Raw genomic sequence first — 15,939 nt, 5'->3', positions numbered from 1 at the left:
CTCAACTCCCCACTAATCCTTCTCCCAATTACTTTAAATTTATGACCCCTGGTTATTGACCCCTGCTAAAGGGAATAGATCCTTCCTATCCACTATCTAGGCCCCTCAATTAAATCTCCTCATACTGCTCTGTTCCAAAGAAAACAACCCCAGCCTATCCAATATAGGCCCATTCTACTCAACCTCTCCTCAGGACAACCCTCATCCCAGGAATCAGTCCAGTAAACCTTCGTTGCACCCCCTCTAAGGCAAGTATATCCTTCCTTAGGTAAGGAGACCAAAACTGTACACTGTACTCGAGATGTGGTTGCACCAGAACCCTATATAATTGCAGCAAGACCCCCTTACTCTCATACTCCAACCCCTTTGCAATAAAAGCTAACATACCATTTGCCTTCCTAATTGCTTGCTGTACCTGCGTGTTAACTGATTTGTGTACAAGGATACCCAAATTCCTGACTGCCAACATTTCTTAGTCTCTCACCTTTTAAAAAATATTCTGCTTTTCTATTCTTCCTACCAAAGTGGATAATTTCACATTTTCCCACATTATACTCCATCTGCCAGCTTCTTGCCCACTCACTTAACTATATCCCTTTGCAGCCTCTTTGCGTTATCCTCACAGCTTACTTTCCCACCTATCTTTGTATCGTCATAATACATCACACACTCCCATCATCTAAGTCATTGATATATATTGTAAACAGCTGAGGCTCAAACACAGATCCCTGTGGCACCCCACTAGTTACAACCTACCAACCCAAAAATGACCCGTTTATTCCTACCCACTTTTCTGTCCATCAACTGATCCTCAATCCATGTTAATATATTACCCCCCAATCCCCAATCCTGTGTAACAACCTTGTGTGGCACCTTATCGAATGCCATTTGAAAATCCAAATATACTACATCCACTCGTTCCCCCTTATCTACCCTGCTAATTACACCCTCGAAAAAAAAAACAAAGGTATTTTTGCTGTAATTTACATTGAAAATGTTAGCACGAGCTTTAAATACAACTTTTGGCTCTGCCACAGACTCAAACCACATTTGTGAATTAATTTGGTGAAGGGGGAAATGAGTACAATTTATCTTTTCAGACAGACATTTTCACAATCTGAATATCAGAAAAAAAATCTTGCACGTGCTTTTGGTTGAGCTTAGGAACATTTGTAACTGAGCAAAAATGTGTTTGCTACAGCAACTCCATAATTACACATTCAAATCAACATGCTTACTAGGAATATCATAATTTACAAATCAAGTTACAATATCAGAGTCTGCATTTACTACCGTTAATGCAGTAGACTGCAGTCTGAAAGGCCATCAGCCTCTAGACACTGCAATGCTTGGCTCCACTGAGCGCTGCTGGCATGAATCCCAGTGACATCACAGCTGTTTACATTATTCAGAGCAATCATCTATCATGGAGGCAAGTGATGTAGCTAAGTACTTCCAGTTCAAATCCCCCCCAGTCCTTTGCTCTAAAACATGTACACAACAGCTCCAAGGGCTGTGTGATGCCCTTGTATTCAAGCAGGTTAATTGGCAGATGTGGTTTGACTACACACAAAGTTCACGTCAAAAATACATCTGATTCACCAAACACTTCACAAATATTTTGTCTTTAGTTGAAGGAAAGCTTCACAAGTGAAGAAACTTAAAGCAAGATACACCCACTGAAACATTATGTAAACAACTTATGACCAAAAATTAATATTTTGAATTTTTGTTCCATATTAACAGTTCTACTAAGCCAGATATACTTAGTCAAATGGAATGAATGCATAAATTCAACAGTGAAATAGAATAACAAAGCTGAAGGAGACTAATGCTGGGGAATGAAATAATTTCATCACCCAGTATTAACGTAAAGTATTTCCAGGACACAGTAGCCAAACATAGAGCAATACCGCAACAAAAGTACTATTAAGGCAACCTTAAATAGTACTTTGGGATTCAACATTTTGGGCCTGGCTGGAGATAGTTTGATTTCCCAGTCCACCCAAATGCAGTCTCAACATTGCTGGTCCTCTTTCTTCCCCTCCCCTACTGGTAATATCACAGCCTGGAGGCAGAAATTCAATTCTACTAATTGTGCACACAAGCAGCTTGTACATGCACAATTATATGCTTATGACTTACAACAACTGCCTGTGGGTGAATCTCATACCCAAATCTAACCCGATCAATTAACTCCCTATCAGCTTCCTCCCAAAGTGATCGAAGGAGTCAAAAGTGACATCAAGCAGCACCGAGTCACCAATGTTCAATCACTTGACTCCAGGCCTCATCACAACCTTGGTCCAGTGAGTGCAAGTGGAGAGATATGAGTAACTACATCAAGGCAGCATTTGACCAAGAATGGCACCAACAAACCCTAGCATAACTGGGATCAGTGGGAAAACCCCCCCCAATCGCTGGAGTTTTATCCGACACAAGGCGGTTGAGGTGGTATGAAGTCAATCATCGCAGCCCCACAAAATGGCTGGAGTTCCTCAGCCCATCTTCAGCTACTTCAATGACCTTCCCTCCATCAGGTTGGGGCTGCTTGCTGATCAGCTGCATTTACAATTCCATTACTGAAGCAGCCCATGTTTATCTACAGCAGAATGCAGAATGTACTGTAGACAACAAAATTATTAAAATATAGGGATGTCATCTTGGATAGAATAGAAAATCTCATCTCAAAATAGATCAGCTTTTAAGTCCATATGACATCCATCCAAGAATGATTAAAGAGAAATGACAGGGGCTCTGTGAGCCAAGTAGAGCCCAGGATTGTTCCCTTAAATTGGAATGTAGCTCAGATTTTCAAAAAAAGGGATAAAATCAGACTCAGGGAACTGCAGGCCCATCAGTCTGACTGATCATAAGGAACATGCTTGAAGGGATCTTAGATGACCTTTATGATCACTGGGAAAGAGAAGGGGCCATTAGAGATACTCAACAAGGCTTTCATAAAAGGTCATGTCTTACCAACGTGTGAGTTTTTTTACTTTAACCAGGTTACATCTAAACTATAGCACAGAAACAGGCCATTCAGCCTAACTGGTCTACGCCGGCATTTATGCTCCACACAAGTCTCCTCCCTCCATACTTATCTAACTCTTTCAACGTACCCTTCTATTCCTTTCTCCTTAGTGCACTTATCTAGCTTCCCCTTAAATGCATCTCTGCTATTTGCCTCAGCTACTCCTTGTGGTAGCACGTTTCACGTTCTTACCACTACGGGTAAAGAAGTTTCTCCTGAATTCCCTGTTGGAGTTATGTGATGATTTTATATTTATGACCTCTGATTTTGGACTCCCCACAAGTGGAAACATTTTCTCTGTCTGCCCCATCAAATCCTATTATCTTAAAGACCTTTATCAGGTCACCCCTCAGTCTTCCCTTTTCTAGAGAAAAGAGCCCCAGCCTGTTCAGCCTTTCCTGATGAGGATATCCTCTCAGTTCTGGTATCATCCTTGTGAATCCAATGCCTCTATATCCTTTCTATTAGATGGAGACCAGAACTGTGCACAATATTCCAAGTGTGATCTAACCAAGGTTCTATACAAGTTTAACATAACTTCTTTGCTTTTCAATTCTATCCCTCTAGAAATGAACCCCAGTGCTTGGTTTGCCTTTTTAAAAAAAAAAATGGCACTAACCTGCATCACTACTTTGAGTGATGTGTATCTGTACCCCTAATCCTTTTGCTTCTCTATCCTGTTTAGATTATCCTCCAAGCAATTTGTGGCCTCATTCTTCCTACCAAAATGCATCACCTCACACTGATCTATTGAAATTCATTTGCCAATTGCACACCCATTCTACAAGTTTATTAACGTCCTCCTGCATTTTGACACATTCTTCCCTTGTGTTACTAGCACTCACCAATTTGGTGTCGGCTGCAAATTTTGAAATTGTGCTTCCGATTCCTGAATCCAAATAGTTAATGTAAATTGTGAACAACAGTGGTCCCAGCACCGATCCCTGTGGAACACCACTTCCCACCTTTTGGTGATCAGAGTAGCTACCCTTAATCGCTACTCTCCTGTTTTGTAGCCAATTTGGTATCCATTCTGCTACCTGTCCCATGACTCCACATGCCCTGACCTTAGTGATGAGTCTACAACATGGTACCTAGTTTAGTGGATGAGGGTAATCCATCTGACATTGTCTGCCTGGATTCTCAGAAAGCCTTTGATAAGGTAACCCTCACTAGTTTACTGCTCAAGATAAAATCTTGTGGTGCCAGTGGGAATTTGATATACTGGTTTACGAATTGGCTCCAACCCCACTGGCAGAAATTTGTAGTTGTAGGCTTGAAGAGCTGGGTCCATTTACTTTAGAGCAGCAGAAACTTCGAGACGACTTGATAGGAGGTATATAAAATAACGAAAGGGCCAGATTGCATACCTAGTTTGACAAATTGGGCAAAACCAGGCTTCATGCATTTAAATTACAAAGGAATTGAGTAGGAATAGGCGAAATGTTAAGTGGATCTTCTTTTCCCAGAGAGTAGTGAACCTTAGAAAGATGTTGCCAGCTTGTGCGGACTCTCTGCACGCCTTCAAAAGGGAGCTGGACTGGTTCTTGGCTTGGACCATCTTATAAAATGTAAGTGGATTAACAATTAACGTGCTCTCCTGGATTGGTTTCAATTACCTGAGGGGGTTGGAGAGGAATTTTTCAGATTGCCCCCCCTTTTTGGCCCTAGGTTTCTTGCCTCTCCTAGGAGATTAACGAGACTTTTAGGTGGTGCTTGCGTTGAGTTTTCAATTTCCCAGGTATCCTGTGGTCCAACATTGACCTACCAAATATTTGGTACGGGGGGCGGGAGGAAAGAAGAGCACTGAACTATCTGTAGATTTTTTAAATGATTGTGAAGACACTGAGTGTTAGAGAATATATCAGTAGAAAATGCATACTAGATCCAGTTCTGTGTAGTGATCCAATGCAGTATCAGACCTTCATGTGGGTTAATACCTAGGCAACAACCATAATAATGCATTCAACTTGATTAGCCAGATTAATATCGCTGAAAATGTAATGCTAGTACCAGGTTATGCGCATGCTAAATTGGTCAGGATGGAACAAGTTTGATGGATCAAGCAGTCTTCTTTTGTTATTTTGTTTAAAAAAATATTAAGTGTCATCTTCAAGTAAAGTGGGGCGCAGAGATTTAATTCAGACCCCATTTTGAAGTCATACACTATTTTTAATGGTTCAGTTTTATATTTATAGCTAGACAGCCAAACTACAGCAATTTGGAAAGTTGAAAAGTAGAGTCAGTTGCAGCATTGGAGTTTCTCTGCAGTGCAGGCCGAGGAACTCGGACAAAGCTAAGATGCAGTAGCCCCAGACAGATGGTGTAATTACAGTATGACAAGTTTACATGAGCAATTTCCATTATAAGTTCAACATAGGAATTTATAACAGTTGAATAGAAGTGGGTGCAGATGAAGATTTTTTATTATAGATGGTGGTACTGGATTCAGGAAGAACAGACTGCATTGAGTCACTATTTAAGCACCCAATACAAATTTCATGAATTGCAACCCTCCTAGACTAATGCTAGAGGTTGGAGTGAGAAACTTTTACTGATCCATTCGTTGAGGATAGCAGTTTAAGACACCACACACCGACCTTGTGAACTCCTCTCACCCATTATTTGCCGAGAGGGGACACAGATAATCTCCCTTGAACTACAAGTAATCACAGCTAACTGCTAGTGTCAAGAACCCCTACACTGTGGTTTAGAGCAAGACAGCTGTAGCACATTTGCCAACCTAAGCGGAAAAGTTTATCAAGCAGTCTGGACCATCTTCCTAAAGCCGAACACAAGACTTCATCCTCAAATACCCAACAGGAAGTCAAAAGAAACACGGGGAGTACGACAGACAGACTGGCTAGACAGTATCAGGTACCACAGAAACCATCCAGTTCAACACTATTCTTTAGATATCAATGGTTTCAAATACCCCACAACCACATACTGCTCTATCCTGGCCCTCAAGTTTGCAACATCCTGATATACAATTAAAATAGACTCAATGTATCAATGTGCACGTGATTGAACAAAATATGACTTGATATGTATAAACTATGTAAAACTTCAAAAGAAAAATTGCACCTAGTTGTTGAGGAACACAAGTTCAGCCTCCCACTGAATCCTGATCTCTACTATGGCAAGGTGCACAAGAAATAGGAAGAAAGCTCATCCTGTGCCAGTGGGCTGACAGTTGCAAAGATTTGTATTTATATAGTGTTTCACCACATCTTAGTGCCTCACAGACAAGTTACTTTAGAAGCCATTTTGCACAGAGGAAGATGCCACAAGCAGCAACAAAGTGAATGACTATTCAATCAATTACTGGAGGTTCTGGTTGAGGGAGGTCAGGACACCAAGAGGACACTGTTCCACTGGTTCAGGTGGATGTTTGACCCCATAAGCACTATTCTAAGATGCACAGAGGACCAGATAATAAAATCTCATCTGGAAAAGTGGAAATACCTTCAGTACAACTCTGTATATTTACTTCCTGCATTTGATTAATGATTCCCTGTACTGCAACTGTACATCACGTAAAATCTTTTAGTTCTAAAAAAATCAGATAGTATACAAGCTTGACTGCAACCATAGGCATCCACAAATGAAACAAGATGGAGAACAACCAGGAAAAGAGGAGGATGTTATCATACATCAAGGACATGGTGGCATATGTGAGAGTTTATGCCGGTCACATTTCAGGATTTTTGCTCATTTTTTCTTCACGGAAAGGGTTTTGGGAGAGAGTTAGGTTTAAGCTTTGAGCTTTTAAAAAAAAAAAAATTGCAGTTTGGTTGACAGGTCTGTTGATAAACCGCTCCATGGAAAAGTTGGCTGAGATAGTGTCCATCTACTTCCTTGGACCAAAGCTAACTGTTCCAAATCTGACTGCACCTGTCCCTATTATCCCTTTTGCCCTGAGGGCTGCGACACATAGCCCTTGACCTGGAGCATGGAGATAAAAATTAAAAAGGATGTTAGTTTTTACAGCTTGAAGTGCTCTGAAAGAAAGATAATGCCAAAAACAAGTAAGCTCTTGAAAGGAAAGGACATGAGGTTAATTAATTTTCCTCCATGTTTAAGGGGTAAGTGAGGTTGAACTAAGTGGACTTTTCCTAGACGATTACTCCATGTTCACTTACTGTCTGTAAAATAAAGTAGCTGAATCATTTGGATCTAGCCTCATTTTACCAAGCGTTTCTCAATCCACCTTCAAAAAGATCAAAGGACAGCATGATGCATGTATGAAAGACACGATATCCAGTTCAGTTCACAAGGTGGTCCCATCGTTACACCCCTGGGATATGCCATCATAGAATGGCAGAACAGTCACACCCTAAACAAATGGTCAGACCTCTTACAAGAGTGACCACTGTACTCAAGAATATCCAAGGCAAAAATCAAAACTTGCAACAGCCTGATTATCCTAAGACTTCCCCACCCCAGCCACAGCAAAGCTATTAACATAACAAATAGGAGGAGTAAGCCATATGGCCCCTCGAGCCTGCTCCACCATTCAATAAGATTATGGCTGATCTTCTACCTCAACTCCACTTTCCTGCCCTATCCCTCGATTCCCCTGGAATCGAAAAATCTATTGATCTCAGCCTTGAATATACTCAATGACTGAGCATCCACAGCCCTCTGGGGTAGAGAATTCCAAAGATTCACAACTTTGAGTGAAGAAAGTCCTCCTCATCTCAGTTTTAAATGGCCAGCCCCTTATCCTGCGACCATGCCCCCTAGTTCTAGACTCTCCAGCCAGGGGAAACAGCCTCTCAGCATTTACGCTGTCAAGCCCCCTCAGAATCTTACATGATTCAATGAGATCACCTCTCATTCTTCCCAACTCCAGTGAATATAGGCCCATTCTACTCAATCTCTCCTCATAGGACAACCCTCTCATCCTAGGAATCAATATGGTGAACCTTTGTTGCACTCCCTCTAAGCATATCCTTCCTTAGGTAAAGAGCCCAAAGCTATACACAGTATTCCAGATGTGGTCTCACTAGTGCACTATATAATTGCAGCAAGACCCCTTACTCTTATACTCCAACCCTCTTTCAATAAAGGCTCACGTACCATTTGCCTTCCTAATTGCTTGCTGTACCTGCACGTTAACTGGTGATTTATGTACAAAGACACCCAAATCCCTCTGACTGCCACCATTTCTTAGTCTCTCACCTTTTAAAAAACTGCTTTTCGATTCTTCCTACCAAAGTGGATAATTTCACATTTCCCCACATTATACTCCATCTACCACTTTCTTGCCCTCTCCGTGTCCTCCTCACAGCTTACTTTCCCACCTAGCTTTGTATCGTCATGATACATTACACTCTGTCCCCTCATCTAAGTCATTGATATATATTGTACATAACTGAGGCCCAAGCACTGATCTTTGTAGCACCCCACTAGTTACAACCTGCCAAGCCAAATACGACCCTTTATTCCTACTCTTTTCTGTCCGTCAACCAATCCATGCTAATATTATTTGGTTAAATCTGTACAATCCTCCATTTCATTAAATTTTCAGTTTACCTTTGCTCAGTTAATGCCAATAATCTCATTCATCCCAACATTATCTACAGTTACACAGCTAAATTTTTTTTAAAAATCAACTCAAAACCATTTAGTGACATATTTCTTTCGCCCTTTAAAAGTAACATCCATAGATTACACATTTGAAGTACGGATGCCACTTTTTGCCAGGTCCAAAATGGACAGTGCGACTGGGGACAAATCCTGAGGCATAGCTTAGGAAGAAACTTGAAATTTTCTTCAATACAATTTACAACTGTTGCATGGCCCCAACATTCAACTGCTAAAGGGGCAGATTTACTTTAGTACCATTTGTATTACAGCCATTTGCCAGATCTTCATTTAGACGATGCCAATTTCGGTGCAGTGCTGTAAACCCCCAGGAAGAGCTGTTCTTTTATTTGCTGGTGGCTCTGAACTTTATTCAGTCCTTATGGTTTTGGACCCACAGGTTTGGTTGTTTACAGTAAACCCCACAATACCAGATCAAAAAAATGTTCACCAGAATAACAGGACCAAGCTCCAGAAAAGTGGACATTTACTGTCCAGCTTACATGAAAAATTAAATGACAGCTGTCAAAAAAGCAACTGTCTGGCCAGAAACAAGCACCAACCCTAATCATAAGGCAGAAGCATTTTCTTTTCCCATCAATGTCTCCCTGCCCCACCAGAAAAAAATACTTTCAGGAAATTTTAGATCATCTTACAGTTTATATAAACCACTCTGTACTTTAACATGCAGTTAACGCCAAATGTGACAGTACAACTCTTGTAGTGAACTCAATTTGAGACAGTAGAGTGTTCTAGCTCAAAGGGGTGTACAAGAAGTTAATCAAAATATTCTCCAATTTAAATCTAATTGTTTTAATCAATAGTATAAAACTGTTGTCAACTACAATACTGCATTAAAATCAGTCCACTTTAGATGTCAATGGAAACTAATCATGATTTATTTGATACCACAGCTCAAAGAAAATGCACTTGTCACAGCTATGCATTTTTCTACCTTAATGAATATAATGGGACGGATCTTGCAGTGGGGCATCTCATGGCATACACCGTTAGACGTTCTCCCGCGTCATTCAGCTCACTAATTATTTTGCACCGTAATTTGCTGGAAGTACGAGCTGATAACAGCACAGCGAGGACAACAGGACATCTGGGACCTTAGTCAACGGCGGGACCAACAGTGTATCTCCTTAACCAATAAAATTTAAGGATTGAGAAATAAGAGGAATGACTTAGAAGGTGGGTCAATTAGAGTGGGTGAATTAGAGTCAAAACAGATAGAGGAAGAAAAACAGGGGGAAAGAAAGATTGGACAGAGAGGAGAGAGATTGATTGGATTGAGAGAGAGGGAGGGAAAGAAAAATTAGATTGAGAGGGAGAAAAAGAAACTTAAAATTTGACATTTTTAAAATCTCCAACAATTCACTACCTGAAGGAATGAGACTCCAGTTTAAATGTTCACTTTCTAGGCCAGGGGGATTGATTAACACAGTCATTAATAATTGTCATTTAAAAAGGTACTTACACTTAATTACTAGACTTAACTTTGTGGCGAGTTTAATGGGCAATTAATGCGCAAATCCAGCAAGTTCTTAAAAATAACAAGGAGATCAAGGTCAAGACACTGTGTGCAAAACGAAATGGCAGAGCTGCAGAAATCAACCGGCAAGATCTGGAGATTGACAACTCAGTATCTCAATCCCCTGAATTTGCTGGCCGATTTGCACATGATCGACAATTGGCGTCGTTCACACACCGTTCAAAGTTCTCTAGATTCAGGAACTGTCCCGCTAGATTGGAAAATTGCACATGTCACTCCGTTTAAGAAAGGAGAGAGCGGGAAACCGGGTTATTATAGACCAGTTAGCCTAACATCTGTTGTGGGGAAAATGCTGGAGTCTATAATTAAGGATAGGGTGACTGAACACCAAGAATTTTCAGTTAATCAGGGAGAGCCAGCATGGATTTGTGAAAGGTAGGTCGTGCCTGACAAACCTGATTGAATGTTTTGAAGGTGACTAAAGTAGTGGATAGGGGAATGTCAATGGATGTTATTTATATGGACTTCCAGAAGGCATTTGATAAGGTCCCACATAAGAGACTGTGAGCTAAGATAGAAGCTCAAGGAATCGAGGGAAAAGTACGGACTTGGTTAGGAAGTTGGCTGAGTGTAGGGATAATGGGAAGGTACTCACATTGGCAGGATGTGACTAGTGGTGTCCCGCAGGGATCTGTCTTGGGGCCTCAATTATTCACAATATTTATTAACTACTTAGATGAAGGCATAGAAAGTCTCATATCTAAGTTTGCCGATGACACAAAGATTGGTGGCATTGTAAGCAGTGTAGATGAAAACATAAAATTACAAAGCGATATTGATAGATTAGGTGAATGGGCAAAACTGTGGCAAATGGAATTCAATGTAGGCAAATGTGAAGTCATCCACTTTGGATCAAAAAAGGATAGAACAGGGTACTTTCCAAATGGTAAAAAGTTAAAAACAGTGGATGTCCAAAGGGACTTAGGGGTTCAGGTACATAGATCATTGAAGTGTCATGAACAGGTGCAGAAAATAATCAAGGCAGCAAACGGAATGCTGGCCTTTATATCTAGAGGACTAGAGTACAAGGGGGCAGAAGTTATGCTGCAGCTATGCAAAACCCCGGTTAGACCACACCTGGAGTACTGTGAGCAGTTCTGGGCACCGCACCTTCGGAAGGACATATTGGCCTTGGAGGGAGTGCAGCGTAGGTTTTCTAGAATGATACCTGGACTTCAAGGGTTAAGTTACGAGGAGCGATTACACAAATTGGGGTTGTATTCTCTGGAGTTTCGAAAGTTAAGGGGTGATCTGATTGAAGTTTATAAGATATTAAGGGGAACAGATAGGGTGGATAGAGAGAAACTATTTCCGCTGGTTGGGGATTTTAGGAGTAGGGGGCACAGTCTAAAAATGAGAGCCAGACCTTTCAGGAGCGAGAACAGAAAACATTTCTACACACAAAGGGTGGTAGAAGTTTGGAACTCTCTTCCGCAAACGGCAATTGATACTAGCTCAATTGCTAAATTTAAATCTGAGATAAGATAGCTTTTTGGCAACCAAAGGTATTAAGGGATATGGGCCAAAGGCAAGTATATGGAGTTAGATCACAGATCAGCCATGATCTTATCAAATGGCGGAGCAGGCACGAGGGGCTGAACGGCCGACTCCTGTTCCTGTTATTTTTTCAGCAAGTTCCGGCCCAATGTCTTCCATGACATATACACAGGCCAACCTGGAGGATTTGGAATATCATTCTAAGTCTTCCAACAAAAAATTAGGTAGATCAGTTCACACAGGCCATGAATATAAACTATTTCTGTATGCAGTCCATTTGAGAGGAAAAGACCTTTAGTACAATCAATAAATACATATTCAACCACATACTGAAAAGTGAGGCACTGCACAAAAGAAATTCCATTAAAAAACTCATTTAAAAATGTTACCCTAGAAAAGTTCATTTTTTAAAAAAAACCTTTGATAAAGACACAATAAGCCACAAGCATGAAACCAGATGATGTAAGTAACAAGTGCACTTCTAGATGTCCCTTCATTGAATCACAGCACAAGTCAACAAACTGCCTTGGGACTGGCCATAATTAGTGCTCACAAAAAAACCTATTCAATTCATAAATATTAAGACACAACTGTACCAGGAGGTTTTATTTTAGAAGTGATGTGTTCAGTGGGAAGGATGTCACTTCTGGGGGATAGAATGCTGTTCCACTTCTGAACCTGTGTCAGTATGAAACATGCCAGGTCTTTTATAGAATGGGTGCAACAGAGAAACAATCCCTTTGTGTTGCCTTAAGTCAATCTCAATTGCATTCTCAACTCCACCAATTAAGTTTTTCTATTTGCTACACTACCCTGGCACCAAATGATTGCTCACTCAATTATGGGCTCATTTCGGTTTAAGATTTATGCCCACTATGAACTGGGCTGAAATGGACCATGCATTTCATTTCAATTCCTTACAATTAACCAAAGCAAGAATTATTTAATTTCTGGCTGGATTTGAACACTTTCTGCCATACATAAAAAGGTGACTTTCTAAACCATTGCATCATCCAGTCCTCAATTGTTTCAATATTTACATACATTTTAAAGCAAAAAATGTGTATTAAAAAGATAGGAATTATTTTTTTTTAAATGTTCAGCATGCATATTTCAAACTGAAAAACAATTTTTTTGGATTTAAACTCCAATGAAAGAAGGGGGAAACACATTTATCCTAAGGCGGTTCCTGGTACAGCAAATACTAGGAATTTTATGAACTTGGGTCAAACTGCCAGCCTCCAGGGAAATTTGAAGCAGAAGTGTTTTAACAGTTTTAAGGGAAGAGCCAGATGCAGAAATATTACTAAAAACATTTGAGTGCGACAGATCGCACCATGCAAATTCTTTTTAGAAAGAGCTTTGAACAACAAAAATTTCGATACACAGTCCCATTGCTATAATTCTTACCTAGTTCACTATGCAGAGTAAGCAGCTCCTGAGACAACTCATTGTGTTGTTTGCCTACTTCCGCCTGCTGTAAAGAAAAGCATTTTGTTACTATGGAAATATCCTTAGTGGAACAAAACTGAACTACTAACTTTAAAAACGGTTAACTTAAGTGAATATGCAGTTTTCCAAATTGTTGACATTGAAATATTTTGACTGAATCACCAGTACACTGAAGTTAGCACAAAAATCAAGAGATAATAGCAAAATTTGAAGATGCATCATGTTATTTTGCATTAAAGGATTGTGGTATAAGGAAAGGAACAAAGTGCCATGTGTACCTTCCAGACAAAGCCTCAAACAAGACAACTTTACCTTCAGTAAAAACAAAAAACTCCAGTATCCAAAACAGCACTTTTTTGCTTGGTATTTCCATAAAGTCTCAACTGCTACAAGGCAGAGAGCTGACTAAGCACAGGTGACTACAGCTTTAACCTACTTAAGATTTTTTTTTAAATGAGCAGAGAACTTTGCACACCTACAGGGATCAACACATATCAGACTGCATGCACTGCCATTCCAAAAATTCACTTTGTTTTAACCAAATATAAGACTTATATTAATGCTTAGTTCACAGTCCTCACTGGATTTTTTTTTAAAATTAAAAAAGGTAACTAAATTAACCTGCAAGAGTGGCTTTAACAAGGTTTTGAAACAATTCTTTTTCTGTTCAACTTAATGAAAATTGGAAGATAAAAATATAAAAACCAAGTGCACAATTATAAATAAAAATCTACAAGGAAACATGCAGACCTTGCATCAGCTTCAGTAGCTTAGGCAGACAAAATTAAAGTGATATCTGATTCACCAATCAATAATTCTAAGGAAATTGAACTTAAGCTTTCTAATCCCTAAAGCAGTCGGGATGTGGCTATATAATGTTGTAGGATGTTCCGAGCTCTCCTGCTTAATAATCTGACTCCCCAATGCACCACAATTATTCAGCTTTTATGTAGCAAGAGGAGAAACAATCTACAGTGAGGAACAGCTGGAAATAAAATTGGTTGAAACTACTTGCGTCAGTCACCAAAGCCTCACATTTCCACTCAGCAAATCACAAAAGGATGCATCAGTTACCCTCTTTCCAGCACAAGGACCGTAGAGGCACATTTTGCTGCTGCTGCAGCCCATTCTCTCTTTTTCTGGTTGTTTGTGTGTATCGTGCAGAAGCACAGGTGGCCACACCACAACCCAAACTGGTCTTTCTACATTTAAAATACTTGTAGGGAAAGATCCATTAGGCCTTGCCTTCCAAGCTAACTTTCAGTGCAGGATGTGTACCATATTTCCTACAGTACTCTGCCCTGAAGAAATAAAAACAGCTGCATTCATAAGCAAAGCAGAAGGAATCACTCATTACAGGAGGCGCAGCCCTATGCGTCTGCAAACTGGAGATTGTGCGTGTGGGGGGGTTGGTGGTTGGTGGCGGCTGATCAATGTTAATTTACTCAAATGTCAGCAGCTAAAGCTGAGCACTGGAACGCCGCTCATTGATCTTCCAACTAATACAGTAATGGAAAAGCTCTATTTTTATAGCTCAGCTTAATATGTAATGCCATCAAGCAACTCCAATGGGGAGGTCAAGCCAGCTGCAAAACGAAACGTACTGCTAAAATCTCCCAGATCAGTTTCGTATTACTGTCAAACTGCTCATATTTCCAATTCAACGCATCCTAATTCAGAACCCAGCTACAGTAAAATACTGCAAGAATTTTAGAAGTATATATTGTAAGGGTATTTTAAAAAAAAGACCCTGAGCAAATTCCAAACAGGAAAAACTGACGTCCAAGGGACAGCAGAATGGAATTAGACAAATGTAAGTGAGCATGTACACTGGAGAATAAGGTAATTGCTATCGCAGTGTTGATATTACCACACTGACAGCCAACAGGTGGTGAAAAGCTCACAAACATGTTCCTACCTTTATGACCCTTCAGTACAAAATTAAGCCTTTTTACTCAGTTATGTCAACAAAAGTTACAACATTGCAGCATGATAGCCCAATGATCAAAAAGCAAAATCACTACTTCCAAATACTGGAAGATTCAAATTTTTAATGCAAATCTTTGAAGTTGAAACTATTACTGGTTAGCTAGTTTAAGAAAACATACTTTTAGCACTTCACAAATTTGATGGTGGACAATCCAAATTGAGAAGAGTTATTTAGAATCACTAAAATGTAGCAGCTTTGGCAAGTGCAGAAAAACATGCATGAACACAAGCACTTAAGATTGTCTGCTTTTGGCATAGAAAGCCCATGTCTTGGAGATTGATATTTGGAATAATGCACAATGCTACCCCCTGAGTGAAGAACATATGCATTAAGTGTGAATGAATTTCAAAGCATTAGCCAGATGTGGACAAAAATGAACAGGCTGCAAAATTTGTAATCGTCTCTTCAAAAATGTTATTCAAATTAGTTCAATTTGATCTGATGCCTGAAGCACATTGAGCAATGTTCATCATCAGAGGCCAACAGTACCTTTCACCATTTATCACTAGCACTGCACAAGGTTACATTTCAGTTTGGAGTACAAGCAGTGACATTCCACATTCTACTTTACCCAGGATGTGCAGCACTTTTATATAATTGTATTAAACTAGAAAATGCTAGCTCCTTCTCAAAAGGAAAAAGGTTTCCGCTGAAAAGCATGCCAGTGAAAGGGTGTGGTCCCAAGTATGAAAAATAAATCTTTCCCTTGGAAAATAAGCTTACATTGCCAACCACAATGTACTTAAAACACTTTCCCCAAGAAACTTGCAACAGACTGACTGCATATGCTAGGTTTAAAAAAGGTGATAGTCTTAA

At 40.0% G+C, this 15,939-nt stretch overlaps 1 protein-coding gene across 8 annotated transcripts in view; it reads right to left on the bottom strand.

The window, feature by feature from the left end:
- The window catches only part of mtus1b (microtubule associated tumor suppressor 1b), a 184,524-nt gene that overhangs the window by 23,537 nt on the left and 145,048 nt on the right, over nt 1-15,939 (bottom strand). For all 8 annotated transcript variants that reach the window (XM_067986903.1, XM_067986894.1, XM_067986926.1 and 5 more), the window contains one exon: nt 13,092-13,158. In XM_067986903.1, the coding sequence (XP_067843004.1) occupies nt 13,092-13,158 (67 nt within the window). The remainder of the gene's footprint in view (nt 1-13,091; nt 13,159-15,939) is intronic.

Source organism: Heptranchias perlo, chromosome 1 (assembly GCF_035084215.1).
Source record: "Heptranchias perlo isolate sHepPer1 chromosome 1, sHepPer1.hap1, whole genome shotgun sequence".
Classification (NCBI taxonomy): domain Eukaryota; kingdom Metazoa; phylum Chordata; class Chondrichthyes; order Hexanchiformes; family Hexanchidae; genus Heptranchias; species Heptranchias perlo.
Note: the sequence above shows the minus strand (reverse complement) of the source record. Positions and strands in the feature narration are given on the sequence as shown.